General features: G+C 38.6%; 1 protein-coding gene across 1 annotated transcript in view; it reads right to left on the bottom strand.

The window, feature by feature from the left end:
* TPRG1 (tumor protein p63 regulated 1) overlaps window positions 1-18,757 on the bottom strand; it is a 104,803-nt gene that overhangs the window by 64,130 nt on the left and 21,916 nt on the right. Inside the window, 1 exon segment of the mRNA XM_024767528.1 lies at window positions 7,557-7,733. Coding sequence (XP_024623296.1) covers window positions 7,557-7,733 — 177 coding nt within the window.

Below are 18,757 nucleotides of genomic sequence, written 5' to 3'. Positions count from 1 at the left end.
AAGACTCTATCCCCTATTCGGAACTCTACTATGGAGGTTTGCTAAAAAAAATGAGCAGAACTTTAAAAACCACCCTTTCATCACACCATGTTTCTACACCTGGGGGGGGCCAGAATAAGCATTTTAATTTTTAACAGCATGCTAGCTGCTGGGACAGGCTTTCTTACTCTAACCCAGGATGAAAATCTGAATAAAGCCACACAAGTTAATTAGGAGGCCCAGAAATACACCAACTCTCTATGGTAATAACTGGGTGCCTCATGGAAATCAAATAAAACAAGCCATAAAAAATGAAATTTGTCTGGTAAAACTAATGAAAGAAGGGAGGTGAAGGATGAGAGAATGTGAGAATAGTATGAATATGTAGATTTCTTATGTTTCACCATGGAGCTTTAATATACACTGCTGAAGATGGCATATCAAGTGGAAGCATATTCTTTAAATAAATAACCATGATATAACTAATAACAATAATTATAAGCAACTTTAAAGAATGAATGATAGAGAAGTATAAAAAGAAGATGAAAAAGTGGGTTGTTAAGGTAAATGAGTTTATCTTAGGAAGTAAATAGATAATATTCAAAAAAAGATAGAATTAAGATTACTATAAATTACACTAATAGTCACTAGTAGAAAAAGACTCTAAACTTTCTTGCTTAAAGAAAAATATGCTCAATGGAAAACAAAGGAAATATAGAAAATATGGTAATATATTTAGAAAAATGCAATAATACAAAAATCAAGATGGCAGAACTAAGACTGTAACTGTCACATTAATATGTATAAACAGGTTAATCTTACCAATTAAAAGAAAAGACCCTCAGATTGGATCACAAAGTAAAATTCAATCATATGCTGCATACAAGAACACATCAAAAAATAAAGAAACCCCAAAAGTTTACAGTAAAAAACAGGCAGAAATATATGAAGAAAATTCAAATAAAAAGGGCATAAGGTTTGCAATATTCAGCAGACAAGCCCAAAAGCAAGGAAGACATTAAAGGAGATAAACTTTATAATGACAAAGATTATAATCTAAAATAAGGATTCAACATCTATAAATGTTCCTACGTCAAACAAGACAATACGAACATATATAATGTTAAGTCACAAAGTTAAACAAAAAAAAAGCATAATAGTTAAGGAAAATTTAATTCTCCTCTCTCAGTCTATGAGAGATCAAGTAGCCAAAAAAACTTAATTAATGAATAATAGGCAAAGACAAACAAGACACAAAGAACATAATGATAATGGATCTAAAAGTACCATTTATCGAATTCTATACAAAGAAAGCAGAGACTGCACATTCAAGTATTTATGAAATGTTGATATAAATTAACAATTGAAATGTAAAAATATTCAGTAAATCCCAAGGAGTAGAAATAGTAGAGAAGACATTTTCTAAACACAGTATAATATTAAAACTAGAAATTAATAGCAGAACTCAAGGGAGTAGGCACATTATAGTCAAACTTCTGAAAACTAAGATAAAGGTAACATTTGAAAGCAGCTAGAGAATACACAAAAGAGTAGCAGGTCAAATGACTGTGGACTTCTGTCCAGAAATTATGGAGGCCAGAAAACAGTGGAACAACATCTTGCGGATGCTGAAAGAAAAAAATGTCAAGTCAGAATTCTCTAACTAGAGGAAATATTCTTTAAGAATAAAGGCTAAATAAAGACCTCCCCCAAAATAAAAAATAAGAAATTTTATCATAGTAGATTACACTACAAGGAATGCTAAAAAGTAATTTTTCATGTGTAAGGAATATGACCTCAAAGAGAAACTTGAATCTTCTGGAACAAACGAAGAGCATCAGAAATGAAAACATGTGCATATAAAAGATAACTTTATTTTCTAATTTCTTTGAAATACATATGATTTCTTAAAGCAAAATTTATAATGTTATCTTGTGGGGTTTAAAATGCACATGAAAGTAATATGCATGACAACTGCAATGTAAAAGGCAGTGAGGAGGGGATATAAATGGAGCTACATGTATATTGTATACATATACTTTAATTTTCTGTGTATTATAATGTTCTGACATCTTTCTGGCAAGGAAGAGACTGCCCCTCTTAGGGGTAGCCAACTCTTAGAGATAGCAAAATGCCCAACACATGGACTTTGATATGCAAATTAAACAATCCAGAGGCATACCTCCTCTATCTGGCCCATACTTCCCATAAGGCAATATTCTTTTGCCTTAGCTAAGAACCAGGTACCAGGCAACCAGGAACCACCTGCAGTTTAAAGTCTATCAAAATTATTCATACTGGCCAATCATAAACTGGTTACCCTGCCCTGCCTTGCCTTTCCTGAGGAAACTCTAAAAAAGATCATGGCCTAAGTTGTCCCCCAGCTCCTGCCCCTCTGCTTCTTGATGGACACTGTGTCTTCCCTTATGGCCCTACATGGCATATGGTGACTCCCTTTCTGTGACTTGTGAGTATAATAAACTTCTTCCTTCAAAGCCTCATTCTTGTTACCTCCTGTGACTACACTGACTTCATCATGCCACTTCCAACATTTACATTCTTAGAACAATGTATTTACAAGGTTTCTATGTTTTAAGAGTAGTGTTATAATATTAACTCTAAGTGCATGGTGAAAAGTATTTATATTATAATTTCTAGAACAGTGGTTCTCAATTCAGAGTGATTTTACCCCCAGGGCACGTTTGGCAATGTCTGGGGATATTTTCGATTGTCATAACACAGAGGCACGGTGCTATTAGCACCCAGTGGGTAGAGGCCAGTGTTGCTGCTAAACATCCAACAGTGCTCAGAACAGATTCCCACGCCAAAGAATGATCCTGATCAAAGTGTACATAGTGCTGAGGTTGAGAAAATCTGCCTAAAGCAACTACAAAATTATGTAAAATGTTATAGCTAAAAAGCTTATATATATTGTATTGGGTTGGCCAAAAACTTTGTTCAGGTTTTCTGTAAGATCTTATGGAAAACCCCGAACGAACTTTCTGGCCAACCCAACAAATAATTATGAAGAATTATATATATGTAATTATATATATAATTTGAAGAATATTTATATACTTACAAAGAAGGTTGAAAAAAGTACAAAGAAATAAAAAGTAGAGGGGGGAAAGAGAAAACAAGTAATAGGTATCCTTAACTTCAATCATATCAAAATTACTAAATTACAAAAGGAAATAAACACTCTAATTAAAAGGCAGAGATGATCAGAACAGATTAAAAGTATGACCCAATTATGTGATCTCTACAAGAAATGCACTTTGAATACAAAGAGAGATAGTAAATGGATGAAAAAATATATACTATGTAAAAATAAGTATAAAAATGATAGAGTGGCTATAATAATATGAGATACAAAATAGATTTCTAGACAGAGTATTGCCAGAGATAAAAAGCAACATTTCATAATGAAAAAAGGCTCAATTCATCAAAACGACATACCAATCATGAATGTGTGTGCATCTAACATAGACTCTCAAAATACATGAAGCAAAAAATAATAAAATTAAAGAGACAAGAGAAAATCTCACAATAATAGCAGATTTTAACATTCCCCTCTCAGTAACCAATAAAAAAAAAAACTAGACAAAAATCAGTAAACCCATAATCTAAACAACATTATCAAACTCAATGAATTAATTGATATCTATAGAAAACTAAACACAAAATTCTTTTCACATGCACATGATACATTCAGAAAGATGTACTATATATTTGTGTCAATAAAAATGTCTCAATACATTTACAAGGATTAAAGTCAAAGACAGTATATTCTCTAAGTTAAAACTCAGTAATGTTAAAATATCTAGGAAAACCCAAAATATTTGGAAATTTTCCAGTACACTTTCTAAAGCATCCATGGGTCGAAGAAGAAATCACAAGGAAAATTAGAAAATCTTTCTAACTGAATGATAGTATAAACACAACATATGAGAGGTAGGGAAAGCAGTGTGTAGAAGGAAATTTATAGATTTAAATGCTCACGTTAGAGACAAAGAAAGGCCTAAAATCAATGCCCTCAGGTTCCACATTAAGAAGTTAAAAAAAGAAAAATAAACCAAAAAGTAAGTAGAAGAAAGAAAAACATAAAAGAAATAGTAGAAATCACCTACATAGAATCAATCGTGAAAATTGGCAAAGTGAAAAGCATGTTCTTGCTAAAACCAAAAAAAAAAAAAATCAATAGGTTCATCAACAGAAAAAATAAAGAGAGAGAATGCAGATCATGAAAATTAAGACATTAAATGGATAATAATGGAATATTAACAACTATATGCTTTCAAATAAAACAACTTAAACAACAAATTCCTTGAAAAATATAATTTACCAAAACTAACACAGAAGAAAGAAATACGAGTAACTCAATATTTATAAAACAAATTAACTTTATTATCTAAAACTATCCCACAGAGAAATCTCAGGCTCAGAAAATTTCCTTTGTAAGTTCTATCAAACATTCAAGGAAGAGATAACACCAGTTATACACAAAAATCTTTTAGAAAATAAAAGAGAAGGGAACACTATCCAGCTTGTTTTATGAGGCCAGCATAACACAAATACCTGGCAAAGACACTACAAAAGAATGAAAATAATACACTAATATCCTCATGAACATAGACACAAAACTCTTTAATAAAACATTAGCAAGCTGAATTCAACAATGTATAGAAAAGATAATACACCATGACTAAATGTGCTTATTTTAAGACTGAAAGGTTGATTTATTCGAAAATCCTATTAACAATAGGATTTTTTTAAATTAGGCAAGCTGATGGAAAACTAAATATGCATAAATAAATAAATTCTTGTAAAAACTTAATAAGAGGGGAGTAACTACCAGATATTAAAATGTAATAAAATGTTATAATAATTAAAATCATTTTGTATTCTAGTAAACAGATGAATGGATAATCCAGAAATAAACGCAAATACACATGGTAAAATATATATTGCTAAAGGAGAGCACTGAATAAATGATGTTGAGAAATCTAGCCTGCCATCTGGTTAAAAAAATACAGTTGATTGCTTACCTTTTTTCTTACTTAAGGTAAATTCCAGATGAAACATAAATTTAACTATTTTTTAAAATAAATTGTAAAAACTTTAGAAGAAAAGGTGGAAATATATTTTATAATTTCAGTGTGGAGAAAACCTTTCTCAAAAAGAAAGAAACTCAGAAGTCTTGAAAGATTGATACATTTGACAACCTAAAACTCAAAGACAGTAAAACATAGCATTATAAAGTTAAAAGAGATATGACAAATGGGAAAAAATATTTGCAATATATATGGCAGAAACAGGACCAAGTTCTTTGATATATAAGGAGCCCTTACAAATCAGTAAGAGAAAAATCAGTATCTCAATAGAAAAAATATGGGCTCTGATGAAAAATAGGCAGTTCACAGAAAAAGAAATAAAATTACTTTCTAACCTAAGATAAACACCCTCAACTTCCTTCAAATTCTAGTGATGGAAATTAGAACAAAAATAAGACATTTTTCTTTATTTCCCTGGCAAAGAAAAAGAGTTTCATAATACACGATATTGGTGAGAGTGTGTGAAAAAGGATGCTCACACACTGAGGGAGCATGAACTGGCATCACCTGTTTAGAAGGCAATTTGGCAGCAGCTGTCAGTTGAAATTCACATGACTTTTGACCTAATAATTCCGCTTGCAGAAATTTACATTACAGATACATTTGCACATATGCGCAAAGTCCTGTAGACAAGGATATTTATAGCAGCTTTGTTTGTAGTAGAAAAGATAAAAATAAATATCCATGACTAAGGGGCTGGATAGATAGATTAGACTTGAAATGGAATATTCTGCACTATTAAAAAGACTGAAGTTAATCTTTCCATGATTACATAATAAAGTCTCCAAGGAATATTGTTGGGTAAAATAGCTTGAGGCAGGACATTTTATAGTATGTGTACCCGCTGGGTAAAATAATTTGTGATAAATGTATGTGTATACCAATATTACAAATATGTGTAAACCCACACATACACATACAAAGACATTTTTATTCTTATATATTTGCAGATTATTTCTCAAAAAAAAAAGAATAAAACACGAAACTGCTAACTATCACCTTTGAAAATAATTCTGGAAAACTGAAAGTCTGGGTTAGGAGAGATATCCTGACAATAAATAATTTTTTGCGATATTTAAATAGATGTTTACCATGTGCCTATATTATTGAAAAATCCACCAGTTCAAAAAAGTCAGTGAACTAAATCAATCATTTCTAGCATCCATGAAAAGAGCATTAAGAAATAGATTTCTGATATAATATGCTTTATGTAAGGAAACCCAATCACTTGATCGGCCTATACTTCTTTCAGCATTTTACAAAGATTTTTCAGCCAGGTGCTTAAAGAATGACAACAACAAAAGGTACCTGCCCTAAAAGAGCTCACAGTTCCATGGGAAGAGTTCACATTCAGAGGTTCAGAGGAAGGCAGCTGTCCTCTGGCTTAGATTTAAAATGTTGAAGAAAGTCAGTTCTTCCTGAGACCATAACAAGAATTTGCTCAGTTCAGCAACCCTCCTCTATAGACCTCACCAGGTCTCTTGGTAACTGTCAACCTCTCCGAGAGAGGTGATGTCCCCTCCTCCACTAAGCTTCCAGGAAAGATCCCAAAGAGACTTCTTTCAAGAAGTCTTATTAGCCATCTTGGGTTCTGTTCATTAAGCTTTGTAGAATAATTTCAATTCCCAAAGGCAACTGACAGCTGCTGGGGGTGAGGATGGCAGCAGGACCCCAAGAACAAGGCCCTCCAGTGGTTGCTGTTATAAAGCCACACTGGTGTATTTGGCTGCACCTCTCCCTGGAATGTTTCAGACCTGCTTGACCCTGTGTGGTAGGCATTACCTTTGTAGAAAAAGTTGCAGGAACATTGTACAGCAAGGAAGGGTAGAAATGGTCAATTGCTTGGGGCTAGAAGCCACAGGTTAAAACGTCACGAATGAAGGCACCAAGGTGTCTAGAACCAGACTGCCTTAATTAAAAGCGCTGGGTATTTTGCAGGTGACAGCACTCTTAGGAGACAGGGGGGCATTCAGGCTTACCTCACAGATGGGAGTGGTACTGTATGGTGTTTACTCTACAGAACTTTTTCCTACCTTCATTCCTTTGGTTGCTCTCTCTTCCTTCTGCTTGGAATATTCTTAAGCTTTTGTTCTTCGGCTGACTCCTACCCCATGTCAAATATTGGTTCAAGCTCTTCTCCAGGAAAGCTTCTCTAATCTCTGCCACAGGAATTAGGTGAAAACCGCTTCCTCCATGTCCCCACAGCTCTTTCCACTTTCCACTTTACATTCAACCACTGACTTGTCAGGTACTCATATTGAAGTACAAATGTACTTAAAATTGTATCCCTGGTGTCTGACATAGAGTGGAAACTCAAGGATTGTTTGATGAATTCGGCTACAGCATCACTGTTCTCCCCTGGATTCTCCCAGCTTACAGCACTGAACTGAACGTGCTGATTGTTTCCCCTGCCTGCCCCACACCCACTGCACCACTTTCCTGAGTCTAAGACATCATACTCACTTGTCCAGTGACATTGTAGGGAAGGAAAACTTGCTCAGGCAGATGCCATAGACAGCACTCAGGGGAATCCACTGCAACTGCACACAGCTGAGCATGATGAAGTCGTATTTGCAGATCAAGAGAACCCTGTCTGTGACCAGCAAAATCCTCTCCTTCTCATTGTTCCAGCGGTCTATCCTGTAAAACATCACCACAGAGAACAAAAGTTATTTGCATAATCTTTCCAAGTTGAAAATAATGGAATTGTCTGAAACATATCTACTGACACAGAAAATAATGAGGTTTGATCACCTCGGAAGAAAGAGAAGCTGAAGAATGCCATTCCTTCTCTCTCATTCCAGCCCCGTGACTAAGGGAGGAGGGAAGTGGAGGATCACAGGGAAAGGTTTTGTTCGTTTTATTTTTTTGGTTTTTTTGGCTGTGTTTGGTCTAGGTTGCTGCGCGCGGGCTTTCTCTAGTTGCGGCGAGCGGGGCTGCTCTTTGTTGCGGTGCGCGGGTTTCTCATTGTGGTGGCTTCCCTTGTTGCGGAGCACGGGCTCTAGACACGCGGGCTTCAGTAGTTGCGGCATGCGGGCTCAGTAGTTGTGGCACACGGGCTTAGTTGCTCCGCGGCATGTGGGATCTTCCCGGACCAGGGCTCGAACCTGTGTCCCCTGCATTGGCAGGTGGATTCTTAACCACTGTGCCACCAGGGAAGTCCACAGGGAGAGGTTTTACGGCCACAGAGCTCAGAGATGATTAGCCTTGACAGGATCCATTAGGGGAATAGCAAGATTGTATCATGTTGGCAGTCAACTGATTCACGCTCCTCCATGTCTTCCCAGTTCTCTAGAAAGCCTTCATGGAGCACATCTTCCTCAAAGCACACCAAAAATAATCTTTGTTCTAACTCAACCTGGATGACTCACTAGGCATTAGTTTATGCTAATCTCCAAAGGTCGCATTGCTGACTGAAGATAAAATGGAGACTTGGGGCTTCCCTGGTGGCGCAGTGGTTGAGAGTCCGCCTGCCGATGCAGGGGACATGGGTTCGTGCCCCAGTCTGGGAGGATCCCACATGCCACGGAGCGGCTGGGCCCGTGAGCCGTGGCCGCTGAGCCTGCGCGTCCGGAGCCTGTGCTCCGCAACGGGAGAGGCCACAACAGTGAGAGGCCCACGTACCACAAAATAGAAAAAAAAAAAAAAAAATGGAGACTTGAATATAGGTCCAGTGACCTCCACCCAAGCCATCACTATTTCAAGCTCATTCTATCATTTTCTTATGGTATAAACATAGTGAAACAAGTGAACTGAGATTCTTCCAAGCCAAAGACAAAGCAGACACTGGATAAGTGTTTACTGAATTGATTTGCTTCAGATTTGAGAGCCTTTCAGGATATGCATGGAAAATTCTGAGAGTTAAGAATCTCTCCAACAGAGAGAACAGAGAGAACCAGAAGCAACGGCTTCTGGTTAAAAGAAAGGGAGCATGGTCTGAAATTCTCCTCACTCTCAACGCTTTTGCTGTCTGTCTCCTACAGCCTTTGTATATAGCACTGCATGACTTATATGATAACCGTTTCAGTGCATGTTTTGTCTTCCCTAAGAGACAGAAAAGGATGATTTGTGACTGATTCATATCTGAACCCCCACTACACAGAGTCAGTCTAATGTAAAAATTAGGACTGGGCACCCTGCTCCCATCCATTCTCACACAGCAACCAGAGTGCTATTCTTCAAATACAAAAGGAATGATGTTACTCCCCTGTTCACTCTATTAAATGACATCTTTTTGATTTCAGAATCAAATCCAGATTACATAACATGGACTACAGGTCCCTGTATGGTCTGGCCTCTGCCCAGCACCATCTCATAGCAGGCTGAGAAAACTCATTGTTCAAGTCACGGTTCAAATGCCTCACTCAAAGGAGATTTCTTAAACTCCGATATAAACTTGTCCCCCTATTACATTTTCTCAAAGCTTTCTGCTCCTTTTCCATTTTCAGCACTTCTCATAGTTTGTAAGAAGGAACGATATGTTAAACGTTTAGTAACTGGTACCACATGAACACTGACAAATCAGAATGGACATCAAAGTACAGAGGGTAGGGCAATGCCAGTGAGTGTCATCTGAGGATCATCCCTATGTGTGTGTGTGTCGTGTCTGTGTGTGTGTGTGTTCCATGAGGGCCGTGACTGTGCCTGCGGGGCTATTTACTCTGTTCCTGTCAAACAGCCTGCTCTAAATAAATATCCGTTGAGTGGTAAAGGAGTGCCAATCATAATCATTTTGGAGGCCTTTGGGCTGGGTGAGTAACTGGGGATGAAAACTTCCAGCTAACTAACTCTGTAAGATTGGCTACTGAGCCTGTCTGTAGCTTACGTTCCTTATCTGTGAAATGGAGACAGTACTCATCTCCTAAGTTTGGAGAGAGGATTAAGGGACATGATTCTCAATCGGTGGTTTGTAAATGAGCTGTTATTATCATTGTCAGGGACCTAAGTGTCCTTGGGTAACCCCAATATGTGCCATTCCTCAATGTAGTCTAAAGACAGGCGAGACAAAATTAAAAGTTTAATCAACAGGAAGAGACGTGAAGGAGAGAAAAAGGGAGATGAAGGAGGAAGAAATAGGGAGAAATAGAAGGAAAGAAAGAAAGATGAGATCATGCCTTATTATATGCTGGCCCTTATGCTTGTACAAGTATTAGCTCTACATCTCCCCACCACCCTTTCACATTGAAAGTCACTCAGCTAGAATATGGTAGTAGTGTTAGTGATGTAGGGTCAAGAGATCTGGTTTAAATCTTGGTCCTATGGTTTCCATCCGCTCTAACAATGCTGCAATATTCAACTTCTACTCCACCAAGAGAAGGAAAGAATTCTTGATAATCTGTTTAACATTCTCCGTCTTAGTCAGAAAGAGACGAGGATTCTGAAATGTTTTATCAGATATCTACATAAATTTCTCTAAATAGATTGTATCTACTTAGCAGCAAGTTATAAGCTGCTGCCTAATAAACCAGACTTGTTTTTAGTCTAAAAAATCCTCAGATTTTAGTTTAATGGTTTTACTGAAAATGTCAGCACTCCATAATGAGATTTATTTTAAAAGGTAGAGGATGGATTCAGGAAAAAAAAAAAAAGAGAGAGAATTCTTTTTAGGAACAGAGTGCTCTGCTGTGACACAGACTCTGCATAATTTACATGTCGGAAAAGTCTGAATCCAAGTAAACACACAGGCTTATACATAGTTTGGGGCCACCATCTCTAGCTTCTGGGCAGTATATTTATTTATTTAGACTTCAATCACACCTTTTTTCCCCAGAGAACTCTTGGAGAAAACATTGAATTTTATATTCCTAATATTAATATAAGTTTGGCGGTAATATTCAGAACAAATATAGGAGTAGAAATAACAATAACATATTGTGTTTGTGTAGTCCACGGACATTCACAAAGCTCTTGAATATCAATGCTTTTGTTTAATCCTCCCAACGATCTTTTGGACTAGAATCTATTACCCTCATTTTAAGGATAAGAAACTAAGGTCCAGAGACCCTTAAAATGACTTGCCCAATGCTTTACACCTAGCAAGTAGTAGTTCAAGGCCCTGAAATAAGTATGGAGACAGCAAATCCAGGCATAGTGTTTGCTTTCTCCATGGGACCACTCACCCCCAAATAGAGGACCCTTCAGTGTGGTGTGCAAGTGTGGTAAGAGCTATCTCTGGAAGGAGCTGATGTGATGACCTATACCACTCCTGAAAATGTTATCTCTGGGAAACAAAGCAAACATCTATGACTGTCCCCTCCAAACTTTGACCTCTTCCAGTGTTCCTATCTTGGGGGGAAACCCTTCTTCCATCCGGTTATGTATGCTAGAGACTTAGGAGTCTTTCGGGACGCATCCTATTTCTTCACCTCACATGCCAAGTCCTAAACATTCTACTACCCAGACATCTCTCAAAACCATCCACTTCTCTCCAGCTAGACTTTCACTATCTTAATCCAGTCTTCCCACATCTCCTGCCTGGACTCGTGCAGTCCCCTTCTCACTGGGCTTGGGCAACTAGCCACCTGGACCTGGTTTATCTACAGAAACTTTATTTCCCTCCCAGCCTCATACCACACTGCAATGAGGTAGACGTTTTTAAAAACAAATCTGGGGCTTCCCTGGTGGCACAGTGGTTAGGAATCAACCTGCCAATGCGGGGCACACGGGTTTGAGCCCTGGTCCCGGAAGATCCCACATGCCGCAGAGCAACTAAGCCCGTGTGCCACAACTACTGAGCCTGCGTTCTAGAGCCCACGAGCCACAACTACTGAGCCCATGTGCCACAACTACTGGAGCCCGCACACCTAGAGCCCGTGCTCCACAACAAGAGAAGCCACCGCAATGAGAAGCCCGCACACTGCAACGAAGGGTAGCCCCTGCTCGCCACAACTAGAGAAATCCCTCACGCAGCAACCAAGACCCAACGCAGCCAAAAGTAAATAAATAAAAAAATAAATAAAAACAAATCTGTCTGTCCTTTACCTCCCAACCCTGGCTTCAAACACTTCAACAGTTCCCCATAGCTCTTACAAGAAATGACAATTTTCACCTGGTCTAAGAGGCTCTGTAGGGTCAGGCCTTACCTATTTCTTCAACGACATTTCAGACCTCTGCACTCCCTTCTCTTTGATCTACTTTCAGTTTCTTGGACTCAACGACGCCCACTCCTGCTGAAGGGACTTTGCACGTGCTGTTCCCTCTGCCGGTCAGGTTCTTCTTGATCTTCTTTACTTAATTAACTCCTACAGTGCTGAGCTCAATTACTCCTTACTCTGGAAAGCTTTCCCAGACCTCCAGGACTACTTGTCTTCTTTCTAATATATACTTTCATAGAACTTCACATCTCTCCTTCACAGCACTTCTCCCAGATGCAATTTTATAGTTATTTCTGTGATTACCTAATTCATGTCAGTCTTCTCTCCTATACTCTAAACATCACAAAGAGAGAGTCAGTTCTTAGCATGGTGTCACCACTGTAGTAGGTGTCCAGAAACTATTTCTGAAATGAATTGGTGAAGAATTAACAATTCTTGTGCAGTGCAACCTATACGCTTTGCCTCATGCCGCTTGAAGAATCCTATCCACAGTTGTACAAATTGAAATACTCCCCCATAAAATAGCACATTTAAAAAGAAAAAAAAGTAATATTGGGAAAATGTTCATACCAAAAGAGTGAGAAAGAGGAGGATACAAAATGGTACCTTCAGTGTACTTCCAATTTTGTAACAACAGCAAAATATATAGATCAAAATGTTAACGCTGATTATATCTGAGTGCTGGGATTTCAAGAGACTTTCATTTGTTCTCATGCTTTTATTAGCCAAAGTTTAATTTTTTATGATAAACTTTCTACTTTTATGATAAAAGAGATATATCTTTTAAAATTTTTATTGAAATACAGTTGATTTACAATGTTGTGCTAGTTTCAGGTATACAGCAAAGTGATTCAGCCATACACGCATATATAAATATATATATTCCTTTTTTACATTCTCCTCCTTCATAGGTTACCACAAGATATTGAGCATAGTTCCCTGTGCTATACAGCAGGTCCCTGTGGGCTATTCATCTTATATATGGTAGTGTGTGTATTTTAACCCCAAACTCCTAATTTATCCCCTTCCCACTATCCCCTTTGGTAACCATAAGTTTGTTTTCTATGTCTGCGAGTCTATTTCTGTTTTGTAAATAAGTTCATTTGTATCCTTTATTTTTTTTAGATTCCACACATAAGTTATATCATGTGATATTTATTCATCTTATATATGGTAGTGTGTGTATTTTAACCCCAAACTCCTAATTTATCCCCTTCCCACTATCCCCTTTGGTAACCATAAGTTTGTTTTCTATGTCTGCGAGTCTATTTCTGTTTTGTAAATAAGTTCATTTGTATCTTTTATTTTTTTTAGATTTCACACATAAGTTATATCATGTGATATTTGTCTTTGCTGCAAATGTTGTGAATTCATTCATTTTTATGGCTGAGTAATATTAAAAGAGATATTTTTTAAATAAAAAAATCACCTATCCTTCAGGTTCCCAGCTTAAATGCTATCTGTTTAATGGCACCTTCCCCTCACCTCCCTCGCCCCCAAGTAGATACCATCTCTCTTTCCGTTAAGTACACACAACCTTTATCAAGGTTTCAATTGTGGCCTTAGTCACAATTTTCTGTACTTCTCCTTCCGTTCCCCACACACATGATGGAAGACCCTATGGTGTAGAGTCAGTGACTGAGCCCTATCTGGGTCTCCTCACTGTGCCCAGCATAGAGCCAAAGAGAGAGCAAGGTCTTAGTAAATGAACAGAGCATGGAATAAAAAATTAGAATCATAAGATTCATCTCCACAGTGATGAGAGCCTGTCTCTCCTGGCAGAGAATTTGCTACATTCTCCTACCACTGCTGTTCCTCAGCACTGGCTGCATTTCGCGTCTTTGATGGGAAGGGGCCTAGACCTCCTGGTGGAAACAGGGAACCTAGTTGCTCCAGGAGATTTGCAGTTTCCTGGTACTACAACAGTTTGACCAGCAGAGGGCAACAGCGAACCACCAATGACAGGTGGGACCCATCCGAGCAAGTTTCCAGGACCCCCACCCCATTACTCAAACCATCCCAGATGCTTTGCCAGTCGCCCCAGCCCTACTCCTAACAATACTCTCAGTTGCTCTTTTAAGTCTGTGTCAAATCAGTTTATGGTTTGGAAATGATTTTTCTCCCCCAAATATATTCTTCCAATATTATTCCCCCAAATATGCGCACACATGTATGCACACACACACACACACACACACCACTAAGACATCATCTCTGATATTGAATAGAGTGATTATACCTGATTTACAAATCAATCTTCTTTCCTGTGCCCCTCTAGCCTCTTAGAATAACCAGCCCTTGAAAGAGGAAGACAGCTCCTTGGCTAGCCAAGAATCAGCAACTCAGGAGGAAAACACTGAATCATTCATTCCACACATATTCCCTGAGCACCCACTGTGTTCCAGGCCCTGAAGAGAATCCAGTTTGGGTTTACAATTCAAACACAAACAGATGAAAAATGCATGGCATCGAAGCAGAGCAATTTGCCTCCCCCTGAGTTAAGTGAAGTCTTATAAAACATTTAGCTAAATAACCCACATGCAGTTCTTTCAATCATTTGGTTAATCTCTCCCTGGGCCTCTCCAATGTGTTTAAAATAGGGGACCCTCCAAGTAAACACAGTATTCTAATAAAAACCCGATGTCCACAAACCTTCCCTGTTCCCGTCCCCTGACTTGACTTCCTGTGGTTCATTTTTTTTCCCACTACCCCATGCAGCCGGCCATGTACCTGGCCCCGCACTTAGCTACTGGGACTACTGAGAAAAACATTCAACTCTCAAGGAATACACAGTTCTCTAAGATGTGAGGTGAAATCACCTAAGGAAGAGTTAATGGGTATGATGAGACTGGATAATGAGAACACAAGTCCACAGACTCAGGTGTCTGGATTCCCAGCCCATTGCCCACAGGGCTGAGGAAAAAGGAACCCTAGGTATCTATTTGATGTCCTTAAAGAAGACTCTCTTACCAGCTTTTCATTTCCTGCTGCTTGGTGAAGATCTCAGTGTTGGAAAAGCACGAGTTGCAAAGTACGGATGATTCTCTGGAGGTACGCTAAAAAGGCCTCAGGAATATTTATTCATTTCTCCAACACGTCTTTAACATGTACCACTCAGTATAGGACAAAGTGTCCCCGTAAAATATGGACAAGGATGAACCTGGAAACATCCACTTTTGTATCCACAGAACTACTTTTTGCCTGAGTAAGAGAAGTCCTACCATGAAATTTCATATTGCTCCAACTGAGTGCAGAAAAAAACAATGGTCAAATTTCCCCCTGGAAAACAAAGTCCGCAAGATGGGATCCATCACGTCTTATGAAACAGCAAGGAAGCCAGCGTGACCAAAGCAAAAGGAACAAGGAGGAGAGTGGAAGGAGATTTAAGCAGAAGCCACATCTCGTGCTGAAATAACCACAATTTCTTTGCAATTTGAGAATGTTTTCACGTTAAATGGTTATTATCCCCACTTCACAGGTGGAGGAACCAAGTCTTAATAAAGTGACATGCATCTAGTACCAATGACAGAGCCATGGTGAGAATCCAGCACTTCTGACGCCCCAAGCCCAGGCCATATACATTCCATCTAGCGGCTTCTCCCACATATCTTCCCCATGCAGCAGGCATTTGTGCTCTCCCCACCACAGTACCATCAATAAGAGGATATTTTAAAAGCTACACAAAAGAGAAGACTCTGGGCACACCCCATCCTTCTCTCTTTCCCACAAAACAACTAAATAGCTGTTGCATAGCTACTGGGCACACCAGGTTCTAATAAGAGGCCCACCCCCGAGGGGCTCTCTCCTCCCCGCCTCCCCCAAATTCACTTTAGGGGATTCACTTGATCAGAAGCCAAAGAAGCTGCAGGAGAACAAGGACTAATTTTGAGGAGGCGACAGAGAGGGAAGAACAGAGGGATGGGATACAACAAATGCTCACATCTTGCCACCTCCCTTGTTTTATTCTTTTAAATGGGAGAGATATTTGCTTACTGTACTGTGTTAGTTACACCTCCTTGGGTACAGGAGACACATCCCACATCAGGCAAGTCCAGGAAGAGGAGATGTGTTATAAAAATACTCTGAGGAATCCCACAGAAATCTACAAACAGGAACCATAGCACAGTTGGGATTTAGGAAACCTAGAAAGTCACAAGGAATGAAATGCACTCTCGTGGGGCTGTCTCTCTCATGATGTCTGTGTATCGCTCCATGCATCTCATCTGTTTCCTCTTGACTGATGTGGCCTTCTGCTTACCGCCAGTGTTTGCTCCTCTTTAATTCCACCTTGCCTATGACCTTATTGTTTCCTTAGTCCTCACTATACATGAACTTGCAGAATCTGCTCTCGTAGCTAACTGGCCTCTGTTGCCCTAAATCTCCCAGTGCAGACTCTCAAGATAAGGGATTCTGTTAGCCCAACTCATTCCTCTGAGTTGTCTTTTTGAGTCTCACATCAGCTAACCGATTAGCCCCCATTTGTCCAATCAGCTCTGGCCAGGGTCTTAAGTTATATAGTAGAAAATAGGATTTGCCAGTGAGAAGCACTTTATTCTTCTTTTTTAGAATTGTTTTAACTATTCTAATTCCTTTGCCTTTCCATAAAAATTTTAGAATAGTGACTTCCCTGGTGGCACAGTGGTTAAGAGTCCGCCTGCCAATGCAGGGGACACAGGTTCGAGCCCTGGTCCAGGAAGATCCCACATGCCACGGAGCAACTAAGCCCTTGTGCCACAACTACTGAGCCTGCACTCTAGAGCCCGCGAACCACAACTACTGAGCCTGCATGCCACAACTACTGAAGCCTGCGCACCTAGAGCCCATGCTCCACAACAAGAGAAGCCACTGCAATGAGAAGCCTGTGAACTGCAACTAGAGAAAGCCCACGTGCAGCAACGAAGACCCAATGCAACCATAAATAAAGAAATATTTTAAAAATAAAATAAAACAGGCAAACTGAAAAAAATTTTTAGAATAGTTTTGTCCATACCTACAAAAATCCTGCTGAGACTGAAAGGAATTATGTTGAACCTGTATGTCAAATTTGTGGAAAATTGACATCTTTACTATATTGATTCTTCCAATCTATGAACATGGGATTTAGATCTTTGTTTCTTTCATCAGCAGTTTGTAGCTTTCAGTGTGTAAGTCCTATACATATTTTGTTAGATTTACACTTAAATACTTTTCTTTTTTTGAGTGATTATAAATGTTATTATATTTTTGTTTGTACCTCCTCAATGCTAGTGTATAGAAATATAATTGATTTTTTATTTTTAAAAAATTATTACTAAAATATTTTTTGTATGTTTATCGTGTACCCTGCAAACTTGCTAAATTCATCTAATAGTTCTGGAAACTTTTTGGTAGATTCCTTGGAATTTTCAACATAGACTATCATGCCATCTACAATTAGGAACAGTTTTTATTCCTTGCTGTTTGACCTGTATGCATTTTATTTACTTTTCTTGCCTTGTTACACTGGCTAGAACTTCCAGGACTATGTTGAATATTGGTAGTGAGAGTGGACGCCTGCCTTGTTCAATTTTAGGGGGAAAACATTGTCTTTTCCCAATAGCATGATGTTAATTATTATAGGTTTGATATAGATGTTCTTTATCAAATTGAAAAGGTTCCTCTCTGTTATTTTCTGAGGGATTTTGTCATGAATGGGTATGTTGAATTTTGTCAAATGCTTTTTCTGCATCTATTGATCTGATCATATGATTTTTCTTCTTTAGCCTGTTAATATGGTGGATTACATGGATTAATTTTCTAATATTGACCTAGCCTTGCATCACTGGAATAAACCCCACTTGGTCATGGTGCATAATTATTTTTTTTATATTGCTGAATTCTATTTGCCAAAGTTTTGTTAAGAATTTTTAAATCTATATTCATGAGGGGTATTGGTCTGTAGTTCTATTTTTGTACTGGCTTTGTCTGGATTTAGTATCAAGTTAATACTGGCTTCATAGAATGAGCTGGGAAGTATTCCTTTCTCTTCTATTTTCTGGAAAAGATTATGTAAATTGGTGTTCATTCTTCTCTAAATGCTTAATAGAATCCTCCAGTAGAACCATCCCGGCCTAGATGTTTCTTTTGGGGAAGGTTTTTTTTTTTTTTTTGCAATACGCGGGCCCCTCACTGCTGTGGCCCCCCCCATTGCGGAGCACAGGCTCCAGGCTCCAGACGCATAGGCTCAGCGGCCATGGCTCATGGGCCCAGCCGCTCCGCGGCATGTGGTATCTTCCCAGACCGGGGCACGAACCCGTGTCCCCTGCATCGGCAGGCAGACTCTCAACCACTATGCCACCAGGGAAGCCCTGGGGAAGGTTTTAATTACAAATTTAATTTCCTAATTGTTATAAGGCTACTTAAATTATCTATTTCATCTTGAGTGTGTGTATTGAGGAAAGGGTTCATTTCATCTAAGTTGTCAAATTTATGTGTGTAGAGTTGTTGGCTATAATTCCTCATTATCTCTCTGGTGTTTTTCGGGTCTGTGTGATACCCTGTTTTATTCCTAATATTCGTAATTTATGACGTTTTTTGTTTTTTGGGTCATCC

The sequence above is a fragment of the Neophocaena asiaeorientalis genome, unplaced genomic scaffold, assembly GCF_003031525.2.
Source record: "Neophocaena asiaeorientalis asiaeorientalis breed wild unplaced genomic scaffold, Neophocaena_asiaeorientalis_V1.1 scaffold225, whole genome shotgun sequence".
NCBI classification, from domain to species: domain Eukaryota; kingdom Metazoa; phylum Chordata; class Mammalia; order Artiodactyla; family Phocoenidae; genus Neophocaena; species Neophocaena asiaeorientalis.
Note: the sequence above shows the minus strand (reverse complement) of the source record. Positions and strands in the feature narration are given on the sequence as shown.